Source organism: Rattus rattus, chromosome 1, assembly GCF_011064425.1.
Source record: "Rattus rattus isolate New Zealand chromosome 1, Rrattus_CSIRO_v1, whole genome shotgun sequence".
NCBI classification, from domain to species: Eukaryota; Metazoa; Chordata; class Mammalia; order Rodentia; family Muridae; genus Rattus; species Rattus rattus.
In genome coordinates this window covers 18,210,146-18,230,628 of record NC_046154.1, presented here as the reverse complement: position 1 = coordinate 18,230,628, position 20,483 = coordinate 18,210,146, and the positions used below count along the sequence as shown (strand labels likewise).

At 50.7% G+C, this 20,483-nt stretch overlaps 1 protein-coding gene across 1 annotated transcript; it reads right to left on the bottom strand.

The window, feature by feature from the left end:
- Positions 1 to 4,449: 4,449 nt before the first annotated feature.
- Klhdc7a (kelch domain containing 7A) lies at positions 4,450 to 16,562 on the bottom strand. Its single transcript, XM_032895339.1, has 2 exons — positions 14,204 to 16,562; positions 4,450 to 4,590 (listed from the first exon to the last, which is right to left on the bottom strand). The coding sequence occupies exons 1-2, from the start codon at positions 16,420 to 16,422 to the stop codon at positions 4,563 to 4,565; spliced, it is 2,247 nt and encodes a 748-aa protein (XP_032751230.1). The 5' UTR covers positions 16,423 to 16,562; the 3' UTR covers positions 4,450 to 4,562.
- Positions 16,563 to 20,483: the final 3,921 nt, after the last annotated feature.

Sequence of the window (20,483 nt, the reverse complement as noted above, 5' to 3'; positions counted from 1 at the left end):
CCATCAACCCCATCCTTTGCCAGGTGATCCGAGGGACACACTTAAAACTGAAATTGGGTGATGCCACCCTGTGCTTAGAAACCATTAGTGTCAGATGTCATTCTCCGCAGGCAGGACCCAAAGCTCCTTGGAAGAAAGCAAGAGCCCTTGTGTCTATCGCATTTACGGTACTAGGAGCATGGCGACAAGGTGTCTGTGTCAAGGGGGCTGCTAATCTTTACATGTGTGTTGTCCCCCAGGGCTTGTGTACTGGACGCTAGGTCACCAGGGTGGTGGTGTGAAAGGAACCAGGACCTTTAAGAGGTAGAATGTAGTAGAAGATGGTTAGGTTACTGCCTGCCTTAGGGAGGAAGTTAGTTCTGGAGAGGCTGGGCCCTGTCCCAGCTCCCCATGTGATCACTTCTACACACTCCTTCCTACCTTTGATATCACCTACAATGATTCCACATACTGTTCTTGCTGAGGATCCAAGTTCAATTCCCGGCACCCTCATTGGTATAACTCCAGCTCTCCGATGCATTCTTCTGGTCTCCTTGGGCACTGCACCCTCACCTCAAGACAACAGGTGTCTATGTGAATGCATAGTTAAGAGTGAAAGTTAATTAAATCCTGAAAGAGAGTGCACGCCTGTAAATCCAGCATGGTGGGGAAGGTGGGAGCGTGGCCACAAGTTTGCAGCCAGCCAGAGCTACATAGTAACATCCTGTCTCAAAGAAACACAAAGCCAAATGAAGGACTAAACGTAATGGCTGAATTCTCTGAAGCCTTCTAGGCAGGCTACAAATAAAACCCAGACTTCCTACTCTGGCTGACAGAGACCTGACCCCATCTAGCTAAGCACCCTGGCTTTGCTCTAGGGATCCCCTTTCCTGCTACTTCATGCCTTATGAGTCCTCATGTACCAGCTTCAGTGCCAGTGTTAGGAGAAGACATCACATGTCTCAGTCGTGAATGTCATCCCATGTCTTTCCTGTGCCACCGTCTGTGCCAGAATGCCATGATGTTATCCCTCAGTGTCTGGGTAGCCTGTGCCTGCTCACCCACCCCCACCTTTGAGGAAGAGAGGCCAAATACCTCATATCAATCACTGACCAGCCTGCCACCCTGTCCTTGAATCTCTCTGGTCCCTGAAATGAAGGACTTTTTCTGGTGTCCACTGTGCATCACCAGCTGATTACTCTTCTCATCATCCATTCTGGTCAGTCATGCTTCCTCTGTATGTGCATGTGTGCATGGTCATATGTGTGTATATACATGTGGACATGTGTGTAGAAGGCAGAAGACAGCATCTTATTTCATTTCTCAAATGCACGCGGCAAGTTCTCAGCTGCCTGGAGTTTACTTAGTAGGCCAGCAAGCCCGAATTATCCTGCTGTCTCTGCCTCCCCAACAGCAGAATTACAAGTGCCCTCCGCCTTCGTCGGATCCGGGGAATTGAACTCGTGTCCTTACGATAGAAAGGCAAGCACTGGTCAACTGAGCCACCTCCCCTGCCCTAACCATTCACCTCGAATACAGACAGTCCTTGGCCCCGGTATTCCACAACTGGGAAGAGATTGCTACCATTTAATCACAGCTGCCGAGTTCTGCATCCCTGGGAAGATTCGCACTTGCACAGTGAGGACCCACAATGAACACAGTCATTAGCATGCTGTGTATTATTCTGCTGTTTTCAAACTATATTTTGTTAAAATGCCAAAAGTAACTCACTGAGCCAGGAGCCTGAAAAGCAAGCAGGGAGTCGAGGACGCTCCCTTGTCTTGCCCATGGGAATGAGAAGGGATGTGGTGTCTGTGAGAGGAAGTCATTCATCAGATTCTCCTGCCCCAAAGCATCCCGCTGAGTTGGCTGCTGTGTGGTCTGTGGAACTTTCTAGAATGAATGAAAAAACTAGCCTATCTTTGTGCTTAAGGCGTGTTTCCAATTATCTGTGCTGACAGAGCAGGGAGTACCTTCTTCCTTGGAAGGATGTTTTCCAGAGGGAATGTCAGTGTATACTCTGGTGGGCTCCAGGGAGAGGGGCTGGCGCTGCCATGGGCACAAAGGCTCCCTCTGTGCTGAGAAGAACTATGCCGTCCAACTCTCTGTTTACAAATGGCCCAAATGGTAAAAATGTTATACTATGTATATTTTACCACAATCAAAAGAGACCCAGGGATACATTTTTAAAACTCAAGCCACAAAAATAGTCGTAATATTCTGATAGGAGAAAAAAAAATATCAGCATCAATTGTGGGGAGCGAGGGAGTACATTTTTTATATTTAAAATCACAAAATAAAGAAATCAAGCCGGAATGGGCTGTTTCTAGGAGAAATGGTTTCCACTCTCTTTGGAGGTTGTATTTTTCCAATTATATATCCTGCAGTAAATGTTTATATATCTTTGGTAATCAGAAGAACACGTAGGGAGACACAGGCTGTGATGAGCTTCCTGCCGGTGGACTGTGTATTTTAAAGTTGCCCTAATGGCAAATGTCGTACTCTGTTGTATTTTACCACACACACAAAGAAAACCCTGTCTTTTTCATTTATTTATTTAGTGAGTGTACGTGAATGAGTGTGTGTGAGTGAATGTGTGTGAATGAGTGTGAAAGGGTGTGTGCTAATAAGTGTGTGTGAATCAATGAATGTGGGTGAAAAGTGGGTGTGAATAGGTGTGTGTATGAATGTGTGTGAATAAGTGAGTTGTGTGAGTAAGTGCATGAATGAGTGTGAATGAGTATGTGAATAAGTGTGTGTGTGTAAACAAGTGTGTCTCTGTGTGTGAATGTGTGTGTGTGAATTAGGGGGGCATGTTCATATTCACTGAAGTCACAGATGCTCTCCACAACACTCAGTTTTATGTGAGAGTTGAGGATCTAAACTCAGGTCCTCACAGTTACTCAGCAGGCACTTAACTGACTAAGCCAGTTTCCCCAGACCCTAGCTCCCCAGACCCCAAACCCCAGATTCCCACTTTCCCAGCTCCCCAGACCCCCAGATCTCCAGCTCCCCAATTCCCCAGCTTCCCATCTCCGCAGAGCCCCAGCGTTCCAGATCCCCACTCTGTCTTTTAAAGGGGGTGGGGAAACTAATTCAAGAGACGCGTTCTTTTTGGATTCTCCCTGAGGCTAATTTGCCCCAGCAATCCCCGCCCCCCAACACACACACACCAACCCCCAGCTGGGTCTGGGAATGGGAGGGGGCTGAGTAAGTGGAAGCCAGAGATGGAAAAAAATCAGAGCCATTTTGAATCCAATCCAGGCAGGAAAACCTTCTCTCCAGGAGGGTCGGGCTTGATTTGGCCCCCTAGGATTTGATTTAGTTACAGAAGGTCCTTGTTTTGTTTTGTTTTTGTAAGAATTCACTCCATTTATTGAGATTCAAATTGAGGCCAGGTTAAAGCCGACCCTCCTCTGATCTAGCGGGTAGACCGCTGCGCGCGATCGAATCAAGGTGATTGTGGGAATAAATAGCAATCTGCAGACGGGTAAACTGTGCTCCTGAACTGAGCAAGGCCGCATCCCTTTGACACTCATTACAAATAAAGACACATCACACGTGGGTGGCGTTCGCCACCTTCTAAAGTGCTTTCACAGTTTTGTTTATTGTGTATGAAGTTTCTCAATCGAGGTAGGTAACTCCAGAGGCCCTCCCAGCCTCCCCCGCCCTCCGCCAAGAGCTGCTGGGGCGGGAAGTGGGAGAAGGCAGCACCGCCCCGTGTGGGTGGGGCTAGATGGGGCGGGGCTAGACGGGGCGGGGCGGGGCGGGACAAGGGCGAGGCGGTGGTGGTGGAGGTGATGGTGCTGTTCCAAAGTCAGGCGGGTAGAGAAAGAAGACACAGGTTGGTCTTAAGTCACTGTTAAAGGGAGCTTGTCAAGCTGCTTTAGATCCCTCTCCCCCAAGGCCAAGGTGAGAAACTGACACACCTGACCTGTAGTTGCCTGGAACTTCTTGGAGGCGCTGAAGTCTGGGCAGTGCCAAGGCTGCCCTTGGCGGGAAGAGCAGCTTTCAGTATCCTGGAGGATCTTGGCAGGCAGTTGGGCCTCCCTGCTTCCTTGACCTTGTGTAACAATAGGGTGTTTTGCAGCGGGGTGGTGGTGGTGACACAGTACCTCTCTTTGACAGGAAAGCAACCTTGTAGCCAGGGAAGCAGGTTGTGTGCTGCACTGGGAGACATTTCAGGCCTCAGAGCTAAGTTCCATGAAAGGCTAACGTGACACTGAGAACACAGTCAAACATTATCAGTCATTTTCTGTGGTCACCTTGGGAACTAGCCACTCTGCAGACAGAGGCCCTGCTGTGGGTGCTGGGGTGCTGTGCTCAACAAGAGAGGTCACATTTTAAGGCCTCGAAGGGTGACACGATGACACCCCCTGTTGCAGCTGATCCTTCTCTGCTGATGCTGTGGAATATCCCCAGCCCCATGTCTAATCATTGCTTCACGCTATGCAACCTTGAGCAGGGGGCTTCAGTTTTCTGTGTTGGGTTTCCTAAGCTGTAGAACACTACAGTGTCTGGTCTACAGAGCTGTTTTGAGAGGTAAATAAGGAGATAGAGCACAGTTGTGGTGGCCCAGGGTGCTAGAGGTCCGGAGTTTGATCCCCAACACTGGAAAAAGAAGAAAAGTATATGAATTATCTCAGATAAAGTGCCTAAGGGGCATTAATGGCTGCTGTTTAAGGAGCAATTTGTGTGTGTGTGTGTGTGTGTGAGAGAGAGAGAGAGAGAGAGAGAGAGAGAGAGACTGTGTATGACTGTGTGACTATGTGTAACTGACTGTATGTGTATGACTGTGTATATATGACTGTGTGTGAGTGTATGTGTGTAACTATGACTGTGTATGCATATGACTGTGTGTGTGACTGTGTGAGTGTTTGTGTAACTGACTGTATGTGGGTGACTGTGTGAGTGTGTGTATGTGAAGTGGGTGTATGTGTGACTGTGTGTATGTGTGTGAGTGTGTGGGTGAGAGAGATTGTGTGTGACTTTATGGGACTGTGTTACTGTGTATATGTATGACTGTGTGTATATGATTGTGTGAGCGCGTGTGACTGTGTATTTGAGTATGTGAGGCTGTGTGTGTATGTGTAACTGTGTGGGCAACTGTGCATGTGTCTGTGTGTGTGACTGTGTGTGTGTGTATGACTGTGTGACTATGTGTGTGTATGTATGACTGTGTGACTCTGTGTATGACTATGTGTGACTGTGTATATGTGTATGGGACTGTGTATATGTGTGTGACTGTGTGTGACTATGTGTATGACTGTGTGTGACTGTATTGTGTGACTGTGTGTATGTGTGAGTATGTGTATGACTCTATGTATGTGTGTGTATGTGTGTGTGTGACTGTATGACTGTGTGTGTGTGTATGACTGTGTGTGTGTGTGTGTATGTGTGTATATGTGTGTGTGTGTTGAGTGACAGAGATAATTTGACTAATTCCTCAGGCACTGGGAGCCTCTCTGAATGGCCAGCAAAGCTTCGCATCTCTATCTCCTCAGTGTTGGGGTTCCTTGGGCATGACATCACTCCTGGCTTTTACACATGGGTTCTAGGGATCTGAACTTACGTCCTCACATTTGCACAGCAGACATTTTGCCTTCTGAGCCGCCTCTCCTGTACTGTGTTAGATCTTTCTAAGCCCCTCCTCTGACTTGGCGCAGAGCCTCACCCTGTATTCCTGGGCCCTGGAGAAGGCCCTGCCCTTCTGGAACGACAGAGAGATGGGCAGACCCTCAGGTGGGAACCCAAGCCCTAGTTCTGGATAGACCAGAGCCCAGTCACAGGGCTGAATGATAAAGGACCTAAGACTTGACACCAGACAGACCAACGTGGCATCCTAGTTCCTCTCCCTGGTAGATGTGTGGCTCTGGGAAGGGAAGTTGCTTTACTCTTTTGAAATCTAGGTTTCTTACCATAGTGGTGGCCTTAGCTCAGACGTCATAGGCCTGTTGTGTATTGCCAGCCCATGCCCATGTCTGTGGCTTAGAACCATGGCCACTTGCTTCTCCTCTTTGCCTCCGGATGGTCAGCTTGTGCTGGGTTCAGCCTGTGGTTCTTCTGCTGGGTTCAGTTCCAGCATCTGTGGTCAGGGCATGCGGGACATCTCACTCCCTGGTTAGGTCATTGGCAGCTGCTGACGCGAGTAATCATGCCATGTGCCTGTTCGGTGGCTAGCCTGGCTTTTTTCCCACAGTGGTAGTCTGGGGGCCTCTCTGAGCAAACTCTATTCCCAAAAGTAATTGTGGGGCTGGGGAGATGCTGAGCAAAGTGCTTGCAGCAGAAACATGAGAACTTCGCCCAGATGCCTAGCGTCCACATTTAAAAAGGAGGTGTGTGACATAGCATAGCACCCATGATCCCGGTGTGGGGAGGCAGAAGCAGGCAGATCCCTGAATGGCACTGGCCAAGCAACCTAGCTGAACGGATGAGCAAAAGGTTCAAAAATATAAAGTGGAGACTGAGTGAGGAAGGCCTGACCTCTGACCTCTACATGTGTGAACACATATGCATGTATGCAACTCACATGAACACAGGCACAGATTCATATGAACACATACATAAAAATACAGACAGACACAGAGGTACACACACAATTGACTACATATGTGAACACATATGTGAGTATGCAACTCACATGAACATATGCAACTCACGTGAACACAGGCACAGATTTATATGAACACATACATAAAAACACACAGGGAGACATACACACAGAAACACACACAGACATACACAATTGACTACCTATGTGAACACATATGTGCATATACAACTCATGAACACAGGCACAGATTCATTTGAACACATACATAAAAACACAGACACATAGACACAGACACACACAGCTGACTACATATGTGAACACATATGTGAACACATATGTGAGTATACAACTCAACTCACCTGAACAGAGGCACAGATTCATATGAACACATACATAACACACATACACACTCTCAATTTTCCAGCCTCTGCTATGGAAAGTACATTTGTCCCAGAGAGGTCAAAGCAAGTCACATGACCAGATTCTGGGGATGAAATAATTGCTGGGCAAAAGAGTGGGGAACTTGTCCACTTACCACACTTTGACTGAGAAGCCAGACGGCGTGGCATCTGCCTGTGGTCCCAGCTACTTGGGAGGCAAAGGTAGGTGGATCTCTTGAACTCAGGAGTTCAGGGCTAACCTGATCAAACAAAGCAAGACTCCATGATGAAGTCTGAACTTGTGGGCTTCCTGGAACAGATCGGTCCCTGAAAATTCCATGTTAACCAAGGGGCTCTACCCTAATCAGGGATTCTATGATGGAACCATAATTTGATATTGGAAAATGATGCCAAAGATGGAGGCGAGGCTTTGCTGAGGGAAATAGGCCACCAGAAGGATGGATTTGCCCAGCCCCTTTGCTCTTGCTGCTTCTTGCCACCCTGGCCTGAGCCGCTTTGTTCTACTACACAGTCCAGGCCCTAGCTCTGCCTTGACACAAATTCAGACACAGTGAACCAGGGATTCATGGATGGACCGTCTGAAACCGTGAACCAAATTAACCCTCTGCTTCTGTAACCTGTCCCCCTGCATCTGTCACATGGAGGGCACACCAGATGCCCCAGTCTCTTAAAAACAAGATAAAGAGACACAGAGAGGGCAGTGGTTAAGAGCACTGGCTGCTCTTCCAGAGGTCCTGAGTTCAATTCCCAGCAACCACATGGTGGCTTACAGCCATCTGTAAAAAGTTCTGATGCTGGGGTTGGGGATTTAGCTCAGTGGTAGAGCGCTTGCCTAGGAAGCGCAAAAGGCCCTAGGTTCCCCAGCTCTGAAAAAAAAACCAAAAAAAAAAAAAAAAAAAAAAAAAAAGAAAAGATCTGATGCCCTCTTCTGGTGCGTCTGAAACCATACAGCAATGATTGTGTACAGTGTACTTACATTAAAAATCAAATAAATCTTAAAAACAAATAAAAGTAACCTTAAGAGACACAAAGAGCTTAGTAGACTTGGCTTTGGTGGTTTTGGTGGCTTGGGTGTCACATGTCCGGAATCCTAGCCAGAGTCATGCCCACAAGTTTAAAGTTAGCAAGGTGAAAAGTTCCAGACCAGTCAGGGCTGCTTACAAAACCTTATCTCAGAGCTTGGGAGACGGCTTGGCAGTTAAGAGCACTGACTGCTCTTTCAGAGGACCCTGGTTCGGTTCCCAGCACCCATATGGCGGCTCACAGCTGTCTGTAGCTCCAGTTCCAGGGGATCTGATATCCTTTTCCGGTCTCTGTGGGCACCAGGCACATACATGGGAGGCATACAGACATATATTCAGACAAACAAACACTCAAATACACAAAATAAAAATAGATACATCTTTTAAAAAGATCTCTTTTTAGTTAACCATGAGCCTTCCACATCTGATATATTCCATTAATGTGTAGATAGTGACTGTGTTTCTCTCTTTGGATGTTCTTAGCATAAAAGACAGATGTGAGAAGGGTCTGAGCTGATCTTAGTTAGAATGAGCGTAAGCTGTATTGCTTGACAGGGCTTGAAGGCTCTCGTCCCCTCAGATCACAGGGGTGGAGGCTTCTGACTCCTGAGTAGGTAGGGGCTACACTTTGGTTGGTTCTGGAAGCCAGCTACACAGGAAAGAAATGTGGCCTCCTGCAACTCTTAAAGTCAAGGGACCAAAATTTCAGAGGGGAGGGAAACCCAGGCAGATTAGAAAAGCGGGGAGGATTTATGGGGATGCAAGCTCAGAACGGAAACACTTATAGTCTGGCGGAAGCCTCTTACTGCCCCAACATAATCCGAAGCGTCTACAGTGAAGACTTTCCCATCACTCTAATGTTGGGGTTACAGACCTGTGCTACCACGACTGACTTAAATAGTGATTTAAAAAAAAGATTCTTATCAGTGCACTGACCCATCTCGGGTTTCCTCCAGGCTGTGAGGATGCAGCCGAGCCGCATACCCAACCTTGGCATCGGTGAGGGATGACGGCTTCCACCGCCGCCGCTGCGCATCTACGGAGCCCTGGGGCTAGAGCGCTGGTATTTCCGTCTCTTTTCACACAAAAAGGCAACCTAGACTCCATTACAGACTCACATTTTTGTTTTATTTTGACCTGCCTCTCGCTTTTCAAAGGACCCCAGGCTGGGAGCTGTTTGTAGAGTCTACCCTCCAGGCTGTCCTTTCTTCCCGTTCCCCAGCTCCCTGAAGGTGCCTCCTTGCCCTGGTTTTCATCTGCCTCCTCCTGCTGCAGCCTCACATCTGCCTAGGGGCTGCTGCTGGCTGAAGCTGCAGCTTCAGGGGACTCCCAGGGGGTCCAGAGCCACTGGGCTCTTCCAGGTAAGGCTGACAAAGGCAGGAAGCTGAGGATGCCCGTGTCTGTGTCTCGCCAGGCCGGGATGTACCCTCCCAACTCCTACCCAGTAAGGGAAAGGTTCCCCTCCCCTTGGTACTGTAGGGTTTCCAGGCGGCCTGATGCTTTCCAATGCCCTTTTGAGGTCGAAGTCATCCTAGGAAAATGGCGGATGTTCTGACCTGGGGAACCAACCAATCAGTGAGCAGGCCAGTCCTTACCGCCTCCTCCCTTCCCGAGCACAGCATATGCTTGCACTTCTGGGACTCAGATGCCCTAAAATAGGACTAGCTTTCATCTGGAGAAACCTCAGACCTTCTCAGACAAGAAAGGGGCCCTGCAGCTTAAGAAACATACACTCTGAGAGGCCAAGGCACTGGGCAAGTGAGTTGGGGTGGGGGAGGGGGACCTCGCCCTTCCAGCTGGACCCTCCTTCCAGATAACTGGGGGTTCTTCTGGGCCATGTTCTGAAGTTGTCACTGGGCTGATGGCTTGACGGGGAATGCCTCGTTCTCACACTACCCCTTTGACTTTGTCAAGGACAACCCCATTTTACACACATAGACAGGCATTGAGAGAATGGAGAAAATCTCTTCTGAGGAGAAGGTTCATTAACAGAGCATGATTGATTGGTATGGGTAAACTGGGGTTAGAAAAAAAAATCCAGGAGTGACACTGGCGTCAAGCCAAGGTGAAGCAGCTTCCAGCACACTCCGACGTTTGTTTTAGGTTTTGAGATTGGCCTCTTACTAGATGGCCAAGGATGACCTTGAATTTCTGAGCTTCCTGTCTCTGCCTCCCAAAAGCCAATGTTATAGATACGGACCACCACACCCAGTTTAGGCTATGCTGGAGACGTAACCTAGAGCTTCACGCCTGCGAGGCTAGCACTGGACCCACTGAGCTACATCCCCAGTCCCTCTAGCATACTTAAGCAAACACAAACTCTTTAAAATTTGCCTTCGGGGAAGATATTTCCTTACACTCTCTGAGCGCAGTTTTCGAGCCTTCGAATGGGGCTGTTGCGGTAGTGAGGAGTAGCATACGCAATCGTGGACCACGGTAAGGTCCTTGCATGGACCACTATCTAGGAAGGGTGCCTGGGCTGCCCCTCCCACCAGCCAGCTCTGACTTTCTCAGTGAGCATCACCAAGGTCAGCTGTGTGACGGACAGTCCAAAATGGGTCAAGCTCCAGCTCATGGGCTATGGGCTATGGGCTATGGTTGATTCGTCAGCCATACCCTTCCAGATAGGACCTAGACCTGTCTGTCTTTTCTGGTTTGGGTGGAGACCTCAGAGAAGAAAGAGAAAACAAAGACCATTTATTTTATTTATGATAGAAAAGGAAATCAACAGGGGCAGGGAGGGGGGAATCCACAGACCCAACAGGAATGGAACGTGTTTAAATAAAGTGCGATCCATTCACTGGGTGGAATATTCAGTGCCTTTTGAAAATGATGTTTACCCAGGGTTTGTAATAACACGGGAAGATGCTTATTCTGAAAAACGCTGTGTGCAGAAGAAAGCAACAGAATTGTATGTTCAGCACAAACACACCCGGGCAAAAACCAAGCCAAACAAAACCTACAAACAGAAGAGAGAGACCCGAGGGACACACACCCCAGTAGGAGACGTCTTTGGGTGGCAGAATTGAGAGCTTTTTAAAATACATTTCTCTATCTTCCAATTGTCTATTTATTTTTCTACAAAGTGACATGGCTGGCTTAAAGTGGAAAATAACTCACACATCATCTTTCCTCCTCTAAAGCTGTAAGAACTCTTATTAGAAAAAAGCAAGACAGATGGTCCTCAGAGACCCCTGACGCTTAAGCCACTCGGGAGGCCGAGGCCAGTATGTCTGCAGACCCTACGCTATTCTCAAACGTCAAGTGGGCACTAGACTGAGCCCAAGTGAAGCAGAAGCCAGCAGGCTGCCTAACTTGGACAGGGTACCTGTGACTCCTTTGTAACCACCCCCAAGTGCACCAAGTGGGCTTCTCTCCCAGGGAACAGAGCCAGAGCTAGATCAGTGGTCTATCCCACCTTCACCCTGAGCTTGTGTTCCTCAGGAGCTTCCCTGCCCCCTTGCCTTTGTGGCAAAACCCTTCCCCTTCCTGCCCATGAATCTCCTCTCTGATCCCTCCTCTGATACATTTCGATACATTCCATGCCGGAGACCTGATTGTCTTGCACAGCCTGCTTTGCCCTTGCCTTAGCAGTTACGCCTGCTGAGTTCAATCTCTTCCTGTGCTCGCTCTTGGTCTGTGAATCAGCCTGCTCTCCCCCACTGGGACACTGCTGCTCCCCCACCGGCAGAGCTGTGCCCGACCTGGCCCAAACAGACTGCACGTGTTCATCTCACCAGTGAACTCTGTCCACCGTGCCTCAGATGGGTTCCCTACTTGGCTCTTCTGTAACCACTTCCACTCCCTAAACCAGCTCTGGGTCAAGCCAGTAAGGACATGTCAGCTCTGACCTATCGGCCGTGACTGTGGGGCTTCTGTTTTGAACAGTTCTGAGGTACTTATAAGGGCTCATCAGGAAAAGATACAGGGATTGATTGGTGATGTCTGGCACATGAGCACAAGGGGTGTACAACAGCTTAGTCTCAGCCCCCTTTCTTTCAATAAAGACTACACTCACTGGGGTCTCGAATACAGGGCTTTGGTTTTGTTTTCTTTTTTTCTTTTTTGCAACTTCCCTGGAATCACTTGCCTGGTTGGTGTGCCACGGGCTCCTGGAAGTTTCTTTTTCTTTCTTTCTTTTTTTTTTTTTAAAGAATTATTTATTTATTGTATAGGATACATTGTAGCTGTCTTCAGACACAGCAGAAGAGGGGTATCGAATCCCATTACAGATGGTCCCATTACAGATGGTCGTGAGCCACCATGTGGTTGCTGGGAATTGAACTCGGGACCTCTGGAAGAACAGTCAGTGCTCTAACCACTGAGCCATCTCTCCAGCCCCTGGAAGTTTCCTTAATGTGTTTCATCTCCTGGACTTAGAACCTAACCCAGACCCTACCCAGCTTGGCTGGCAGCTTGCCTTCTGTCTGGCCCATTGCCAGAGGTTGCCCTCAGAACTGGGCTAGCCTGTGTCTGGAAGCTGGGGCTATCTTCCAAAGGCACCTTGCCCCATCTCAGTCTGGCACCACCACGCCAATGTCCTCTTTAGTCTTTTTACTGAACCCATCCCTTCCTTTGTCCCAGTGTTTCTCAGAGGTTGATGTGTGAGTAATGTGACATGGCCTTGATAGGCAGGGAGCAGGGGGCACGGGGCAGGGGCAGGGGCAGGGGCAGGGGCAGGATTCTCTTCCTGGGACCCCACCATGGCCCAGAGAGCCTTTCTTGCTTAGCTTTCAATTCAAGTGTGGTTCAGCTGGTGCCTCCTCCCAGGCCTTTGGCCAGGGACAGTCAAGAGCTCTCTTCTGATCTCCGTGGGGACACTCCTCCTCGTTCTATGTTCTAATCCCAAATCTTCTAAACAGTGCCCCAGCCTCAGTTCCCGGAGCTGCTGCATGGCCACCCCTGGGATCTGGGAAGGTTTTTAAAGGGGCAGTGTCCAGATTCTTCCCATCCTCCGGCTTGTCAGGTCCTGCCTGACTGTGACTGCACCCCCTGGCTCCTGGCTCGGAGCGTCATCCCTTTTCTCTCAACCTTGTCTCCCTCAGAACGAAGCAAAGGCTCAGTAGGCAAGATAACAGGGTGGGCCAGGCTCTCTGCCTGTCTTCCTGGAAGCTGGGTCCCCTTTGATGGAAGAGATTGAGGACCTGGTTGCTCCACTAGAATCTCCCAACTCCATGGCTCCTTCCTGGACCTGCCTCCCTTCATTCCTTCTCATCCAGAGAAGCAGATGAGATGGCCACAAGACAGAGACGGTCACACAGATGAGATGAATAGTAATGGCTGCCCTAGTGGCCTGCAGGCAGAGAGGATTCTGAACTCCTTGGAGTCTATTGAGGTCAAGTGGTGGTGGGCATGGCAGAAAAGGAAGCCTGGAACCACATCTGCACCCCTGCCTCCCAAGACCTCAATTGTGCGATGATTAATATGCAAATAGAACTCCTGCCAAGATGGGTGCCTTTCTCCTTCCAGCACACAGAACTTGAGGTAACCAAAAAAAAAAAAAAAAAAAAAAAAAAGTGGGTCTTGGTCAATGTGCTCTGCAAACAGTGTTCCTGTGGATGCCTCCAGTTTTAGCAATACCTGTCCTTCTGTCCAAACCTCAGGGGTGGCCTGAGCTCCTTCCTACTCCTGCCCAAACCTCCTCCTTCCGTTCTTTTCACCTGTGCTCCAGAGGCTTCTAGAAGCTTCTAAGGTGGTCCTCAATGCTTAGGAATTGGTGAGAGGAGTGCTTAGGAAGGTGGTCTGTGGTAGCTCACAGAGAGCCAACCACCTTGAGAGGCGCCCTTGGCAGCACCCTGGCCTCTAGAAATGTGACTGGAATAAGACTACGGCCTTTCATTTGTGTGGGGTTCTGAAATGGCCCCTGCCAGGAATTCTGATTTGAAGCACAGAGCAGGGTCAGTCACTCATGCAGTTGTGGTGCAGTCAGTCACACCAGTTGTCCTGGGATGCTAGGCCCTGGCTTCACTGTTGTAGCAGGCCTCGTAGCTTGACTGTTAAAGAATCCTCCAAGCCCCATGTGTAACCTGTGGTGGGGGACAGATAACTTTCCACCCCACCACAGGCCATGTTCCTGCCTGCGTCTTACCCAGAGTGATGGGCAGGGAGTTTCTCTGAATCCTCATGGAACCCAGCAGAGGGACTGCTAGACAGGGGTCTGAGGAACGTCGGGGACAGGCAAGGTCAGGACAGCAGGCAGAAGGGTGCCCCGTGCAGCAGGGAAACCCTGCAACTCCTTAGGCACAAACCTGGGCGAGATGTGGTCCGCCAGGAAGCAGAGTGTGCGCCTGCGTCCCACACAATAGATACGATCGTCCACCACGGCGCACTGGAAGGCATCGGGGTAAGGCAAGCGGTACGTGGCACACTCATACCAGAGCCGTGTGCTGGCATTGCAGCGGTACACGCTGATGCCCAGGCTGCGGTTGAGGTCAAAACGGTAGAGGAAGCCATTGACAGCCACCATCTCGGCCGTGCGGTCCTTGCTGCCCGCTGTGGGGCCGGCCCACCAACGCTGTTCCTGGGCCGAGAATCGGAGCAACAAGTAGCGCAGGCTGCCCCCAGTGACAAAGATCTCATTGGCGCACACCGTGGCTGTGTGCGCCAGGGCAAATGTGTCATTTGGGAGCGGCGGGGCAAAGGTCCAGCGGTCCAGGCGAGGGTCGTAACGCTCCACGGTGTTCAGACACTCACCTCCAATGGCGTAGAGGTACCCCTCCAGGGCCACCAGCCGGCAGTGAGGACGGGCCTGGTTCAGTGGGCACACCTCACTCCAGATTGCCGTCAGGGGGTTGTAGCAGAAGACACGGTTGGAAGGTTGGCCCGCAGGTCCCTGGCAGCCAGACACCACAAAGAGATAATTGAATAGAGAACAGAGAGCACAACCCCGGGACATGGCCTCCAGGGGCAGCTGGGCCAGCGGGTGCCAGGCATCCTGCACATTGTCATAGCAACAGAGTCGGCCACTGTCTTCCTGGGGACACATGTCTGCCACCACCAGGCACTTGTGGCCACGGAACCTGCGCTGGAGGATCAGTTCCCGCTCTGCTCCGCTCAGGCCCCCGTAGATGTCTGTGCTGTGGAGGACCTGAAGGTAGTTATCACTCAGTACCTTGTAGGCTGCCTCCTTCAGGGCCTCTAGGCCCTGCCTCTTGGCCAAGGTCAGCATCTCATAGCAATTGCCCAGGTCCAGGCGGACATCCAGAGCTGAAGCAGGTGTGAGAGGGATGTGGAAGAAATTGGTCCCAGCTACAAGCTGCACGTGGGGCTCCCCGTGGCTGCGGTCTGAACCGAGCTGGGCACTCTGGTCCAGGTGGGCAGGAAGGGGTATCCTGAAGCCTTCAGGCTGCAGTTGGAGCTCTGGGTTCTCAGCGATCTGCAAGAGGCTCACCTTTCTGCCGAAGCCTGGCGCAGAGGGGGTTGTCACAGGCTGTGGGGATGCTACTTCCAATGCACCACCGGCTGTGTTATCAGCTTGGTCTCTGGTGGCTGCTCCTGTGACCAGGGGCTCTGGTCCAGGCCCTGGGGATGGAGCAGCATCAGCCAGAGCTGCTGTGCAGGGGACTGGTCTGGAGACAGCCTTCGACGTGGACTCCACAAAGTAGTCATATATTCTGCCTTTCAGCTCTGGTCCCTCTGCCTTCTGTATCACGTTCTCCTCCATCCGGATGCGGGCCACAGATGAGAAGGTATGGGAAGCACTGGTGGCTCCTTCCTGCTGCTGCGTGGCCAAGCCCATGTCTGCAGCAGCCTGGAGGGCCCCAGCCTCTCCCCTGCTGACCCCTGTCATGTGGGTGAAGATCCAGCTCTGGTTCATGTCACCGTTGACCAGCATGGGATCAGTCCAACAGTTGGGGGCTTCCGGGTCCCCAGACCCAGTTTCCTCTAGGGGTCTGCTGTCTGGCCATGAAGAGAGATTGTCACACACACAGCTGCCACCCACTCCTGGGATAAGTCTGTCTGGGGAGCTTGTAGGTTCACAGCCAGAATGAAGGGGGTGGGGAGGGTTGGGCTTACCTCTAACAGCTGTTCCGGCTTCCTGGCCACCGCAGGGAGGAGGCACCTGCTGAGAGTCTGGACGCTGCCTGTCCTGACTTTCGTCAGAGCCTTTTCTTGTGGGCTCTTCAGACCTGGGGGTGTCCGGGATACAGGAGTCTTCCGGATCCTCCAAGCTGTAGTCCAGTGGGGACCCAGCCCCTTTGCTGGCTTTCCTGCGTCTTGGGCCCCTTGGCAGGGTCCCCGGTGGAGCCTCCTGGAAGGCAGGTTGTCCCAAGCCCTCTGTTTCATTTTCTGCTTTGTGGCGCTCTTTCTTTCTTCCCGCGTGCGGGGCTGGGGCAGGCCTGGACTTGTAGAGTTTGTAAGCCGCAGTTACCAGGAGCAGCGCAGCTGCGGACAGCACCACCTTGCTGGTCAGCTGCATATCCAAATGCCAGTCGTGGGCCTCTGCTCCTTTTCTGGTGGGGAGCATGCTGGCCAGGGACAGAGGAATGCCAAGAATCCGATTAATGATTGCCCAATAGGGACCGGTTCCTGGATCCTGCTGTGGAGTGGGAGGGAGTCCCTGGCCGGATCTGGCCAGCAGTTGCTGGAGCAGAGGTGACTTTGAGTCCGCTGAGGTGGCACTGGCACAAGAGATGGCTAAGGTCACGGCTGGCCTCTTTTGATCCTTCTCTGAAGGGAGAGAGGGTCCCGACAGGAGGCTGAGCTTCAGATCGGTCACCTGCGGCCCCTGGCGGGCATTCCGAGTGTCCAGCAGGGATTCAGAGAGGAAGGAAGCTCTTAGCAGAACTGTGGCCAGACGCCTGCAAACCTGCGTGCAGTCTGTCTTTGTGAGTGAGGGTGTTTGTTTTCTCTTTTGCAAATCCTTAGGTTGGAAGCTTGGGGCAACTTTTGCAGTGGTTCCTGGGGGCAGGTGGAACCGCAGTTACCAGGCGTGTAGGATGGTCTTGGCCCCAACAGAGGGGTCAGCGTTGAACTAACCAAGCAAAGAAGCAGTGGGGGACGCTGGGCCTAGGCTGACAGCCAAGCCACCTGACTGGGCTCTTGGCCACCTCTGCCCTCCTTCTGTGCCCAACAAGTTGAAGAGAAAGCAGCTTTGCTGAAGCGGCCAAGAAACAGAGGCCCTAGCACCCAGACAAAATGAGACCTTAGAGACCTGACCTCTTCTTCATGATAAGCCAACTCTCATAGGAAAAGTGGCTCATGGAGGAGTGACACCTCTCAACCCCCAACCCACACCCACCCATCAGTACAGTGGACCCCAGACCCAAGTCTGCTGTTCACCAGCTGTGTGACCTTAGGCAAGTAACTTCACTTCTCTGTGTCTGCCTGAAAAGTGGCGGGGGACAGAGGGTGACCTCATCAGGTAGTAGTCAGTATGCATGAAACCCCATGTCTCAACTGTTTTTATCTCCCATGTGCACCAAGCTTCTCTACTGGCTCTCAAGGGTGGGTGTGGAGGTCACGATTGCAAGGAAGGTAAAGTCAGTGAGGAAGAGTTGGGGGGCCCAGCCCTGCTCTGGGTAAGCCTCCATCATGCCCAGGATTCAGGCGCTCAGCTGCCTGGATGCACACGCTCCCCTTTTTAAAGGACTGCAAAGTGAAAATAAGATCCAATTGGAGCTTGGTTGGTTCTGAGGGTTCTGACCTGGGGAAAACTCAAAACTTTTTTTTTATGGTTGTGTGTGTGTGTGTGTGTGTGTGTACATGCATGCACAGACATGTGACATCAGAGGATAACCTAAGGAGTCTGTTCTCTCACTGTGTAAACCCTGAGGACACCTCAGATCGCCATGTTGGTTGGAGTGCCATCTTGCTGACCTCCTGACATCCCCTTATCAGGTCCTTATGTGTGTGAGCCTCCACCCAACAGCCTCAGTTTACCCTTCTGGGTGTGGCAGTCTAGTGTGCCCTACTTTCTTGACTTCTGCAGGCCAGGTCTCCTTATCCTTACCGGTGGGAATCTCTCCACCTCTCCAGGTCCAGTCAAACCCCAGGCCTCCCTGGGCCCTTCCATGGCTGCCCTCCTGAGCTCCCCATCCTTCCAAACCAGCTTTTCGTTGCCTGTCTCTTCTTTCAGCCCTTCACCCAACCTTTACTACTAGTTTATAAGCAAAGGCCCTGAACGAGGTGTCTGTGTTCTGCAGGACTGACTCCTAGCCGACCTGGATAATTCAGGCTAGAGCCAGCAAGGGAGGGGATGCCAACTGAATCAAGTGGGCTGCTGGTCACAGCGGATGCTCACAGACCGCGCCTGGGAAACCTAAAACGGAGGTCTCCACCTCTCCACAGTCTGCGTGTTAATGTTTGAAAGGTGGCTTTATTGTTCCTCTGTGACAGGGAGGCCACCAGAGCAGAGAATGCAGCCAAGAGAAGGGAGTTTGTCGCTTATGGTCCTCAGGAGGGAGGAGTGTCTACTCCAGGGGCCTCCAGGAAGGTCAGAGCACAGAGGGGAGAGGGGCAGCTGACCATTGCAAAGCTGGAGGATCAGAAGTCACGATTCATACAGAGAAGAACAGAAGGCAGACCGGCGGAGGCTCTGCGGTCCCTGGAGGCAGCGTCTCCCTCGCAGGGTGTTAGGATTCTAGCTTAGGCTCCGGCCCAGGTCTCATTCCACTGGCAGGTGAACAAAAGCTACCCAAATGCTATAAATTACAGTTTTTTTTAAAAGTCTCTGTTTAAACGAAACTGAACTGAACAAATGAAGATAGAAGTGAAATTAAAAGATAATTGGAAGTCTATATCGGGCTTCTGTGGATGTGTCTGCCTGACACAAATCTGGTCTCCTGCGTGCTCTGGCAGGATAAACTGAGAACTCTCATAGTGGCCCCTGTGTAAGGCAGAACCCTTCCATGCTGGGCAGTCAGCTTTGTCTCTGGAGGACTCCTGCTGGGCATAGCTCAGTATCCCAAGGTAGGGGATCTACCCATGGTGACTACCACAGGTGAGAGCCCAAGGCTGAGGAGGGTAGGTACAGAGAGCAAGGAGGGGGGGACACTGGGGAGCCACAGAAGATGTGTGCCCTTTTAGTGCACAAATGTATGCCTCCATGTGGCAGACTGTGCCACCTTCCTGCACAAGAGTGTGCCTCCGTGTACCCGTATTCACGAGGGAAGGTACGCAAAGATCAGAAACGAGTTGCTCCTGGTTTGAATGATGGGGAAACTGAAGCCTAGAGAGTGTGGTCTGCTCTGGCATCGGGCACTAGAATGCCCAGCAGCAGGCTGGCCTGGATGTGGAGGAGGTCTGGTGAAGGCAGCCCGGCTTACCCGGAAGATGCCCACCACACTTCTGCAGTGAGTTTGGTTTCCACACTCACTCAGGGGTGGACAAGCTCATCTGGACATGTACTGGGCCTTGGGTACTCTGTGTCCCAGAATGGCTCCCCAGCTGCTGGGCACTGCCTGCCCTGACAACAGTGCATCCTGATTGATCAGTTTTGAGGGCTGGGAATCAAACCCAGGACCTTGCCCAGGCCCCACCTGGGTCTTGAGATGCTGAAATGGGCCAGGTTTGGAGATTGACTCTGGGAATCCCAGCACTAAGGAGGCAGAGGCAGGTGAGGTCAAAGTCAGCCTCGGTTACATAGCGAGGCTGTCTCAGAACCCAGGCATACAATCATATTCTCACACTCTCATACAGTCAAACATACACACACACATACACACACACACACACACACACACAAACTCACACTCAGCCACACACAGTAACTCAAGACATTCACGTACTCACCTTAAGGCTCAAACTTACAAGCTTGCATACTTATTCACTCATACAAATATCTCTCACACAAACATTCAACACTCATATTCACACACACACACGCATGCACGCACGCACGCACGCACGCACGCACGCACGCACACACGCACACTTATTGAATCACACACTTATACTCTGAGTCCCACAAACATGCACTGACACAGCCAGTCACACTCACACATCATAAACATCCTCATAAATACACTCACAAATCACAATCACACACACACACATACATACACACATACCCCTTCATACACACTCACAAACACATATCCATATTCAAACACCCTCAGATACACACATATTCACATACACATACTTACCCTGACATACATGCACACACATTGCCAAACACAATCACTCACTCACAAATACACTCATAGAAACTCACACATTCTACACTCTCAGACTCAATCACACAGGGTTCACACATGATCACAGCCACAGTAGCACACAACACTCCTACACGTGCATAAGATCACACATTTACATGCACACTCAAATGCCAACACACAGCTATGGTGCCACACAGAATATTACATATGCACAAATTCACACACAAACTCACATCTACACACATTCATACTCATGCTTTCTGATGTATACATACATAGTATATCTACACTTACACATAGTGACATGAATTTACACATACACAGTGACACACACATGCCCTCTACACCTGTTCTCACACTCAAACATACGCATACTCTCTTCCACAATCACATGATGGAACTACGCGAAATCACACAATCATGCACA

What these genes read in the sequence shown, in the direction of transcription:
- Klhdc7a (XM_032895339.1), bottom strand. Translation starts at nt 16,422, where the DNA reads ATGCTCCCCACCAGAAAAGGAGCAGAGGCCCACGACTGGCATTTGGAT. An exon ending in GCGGACCACATCTCGCCCAG is followed by an intron (nt 4,591 to 14,203) that starts GTTTGTGCCTAA and finishes TTCTTTTTCCAG; the next exon opens with TGTTGGGGATCAAACTCCGG.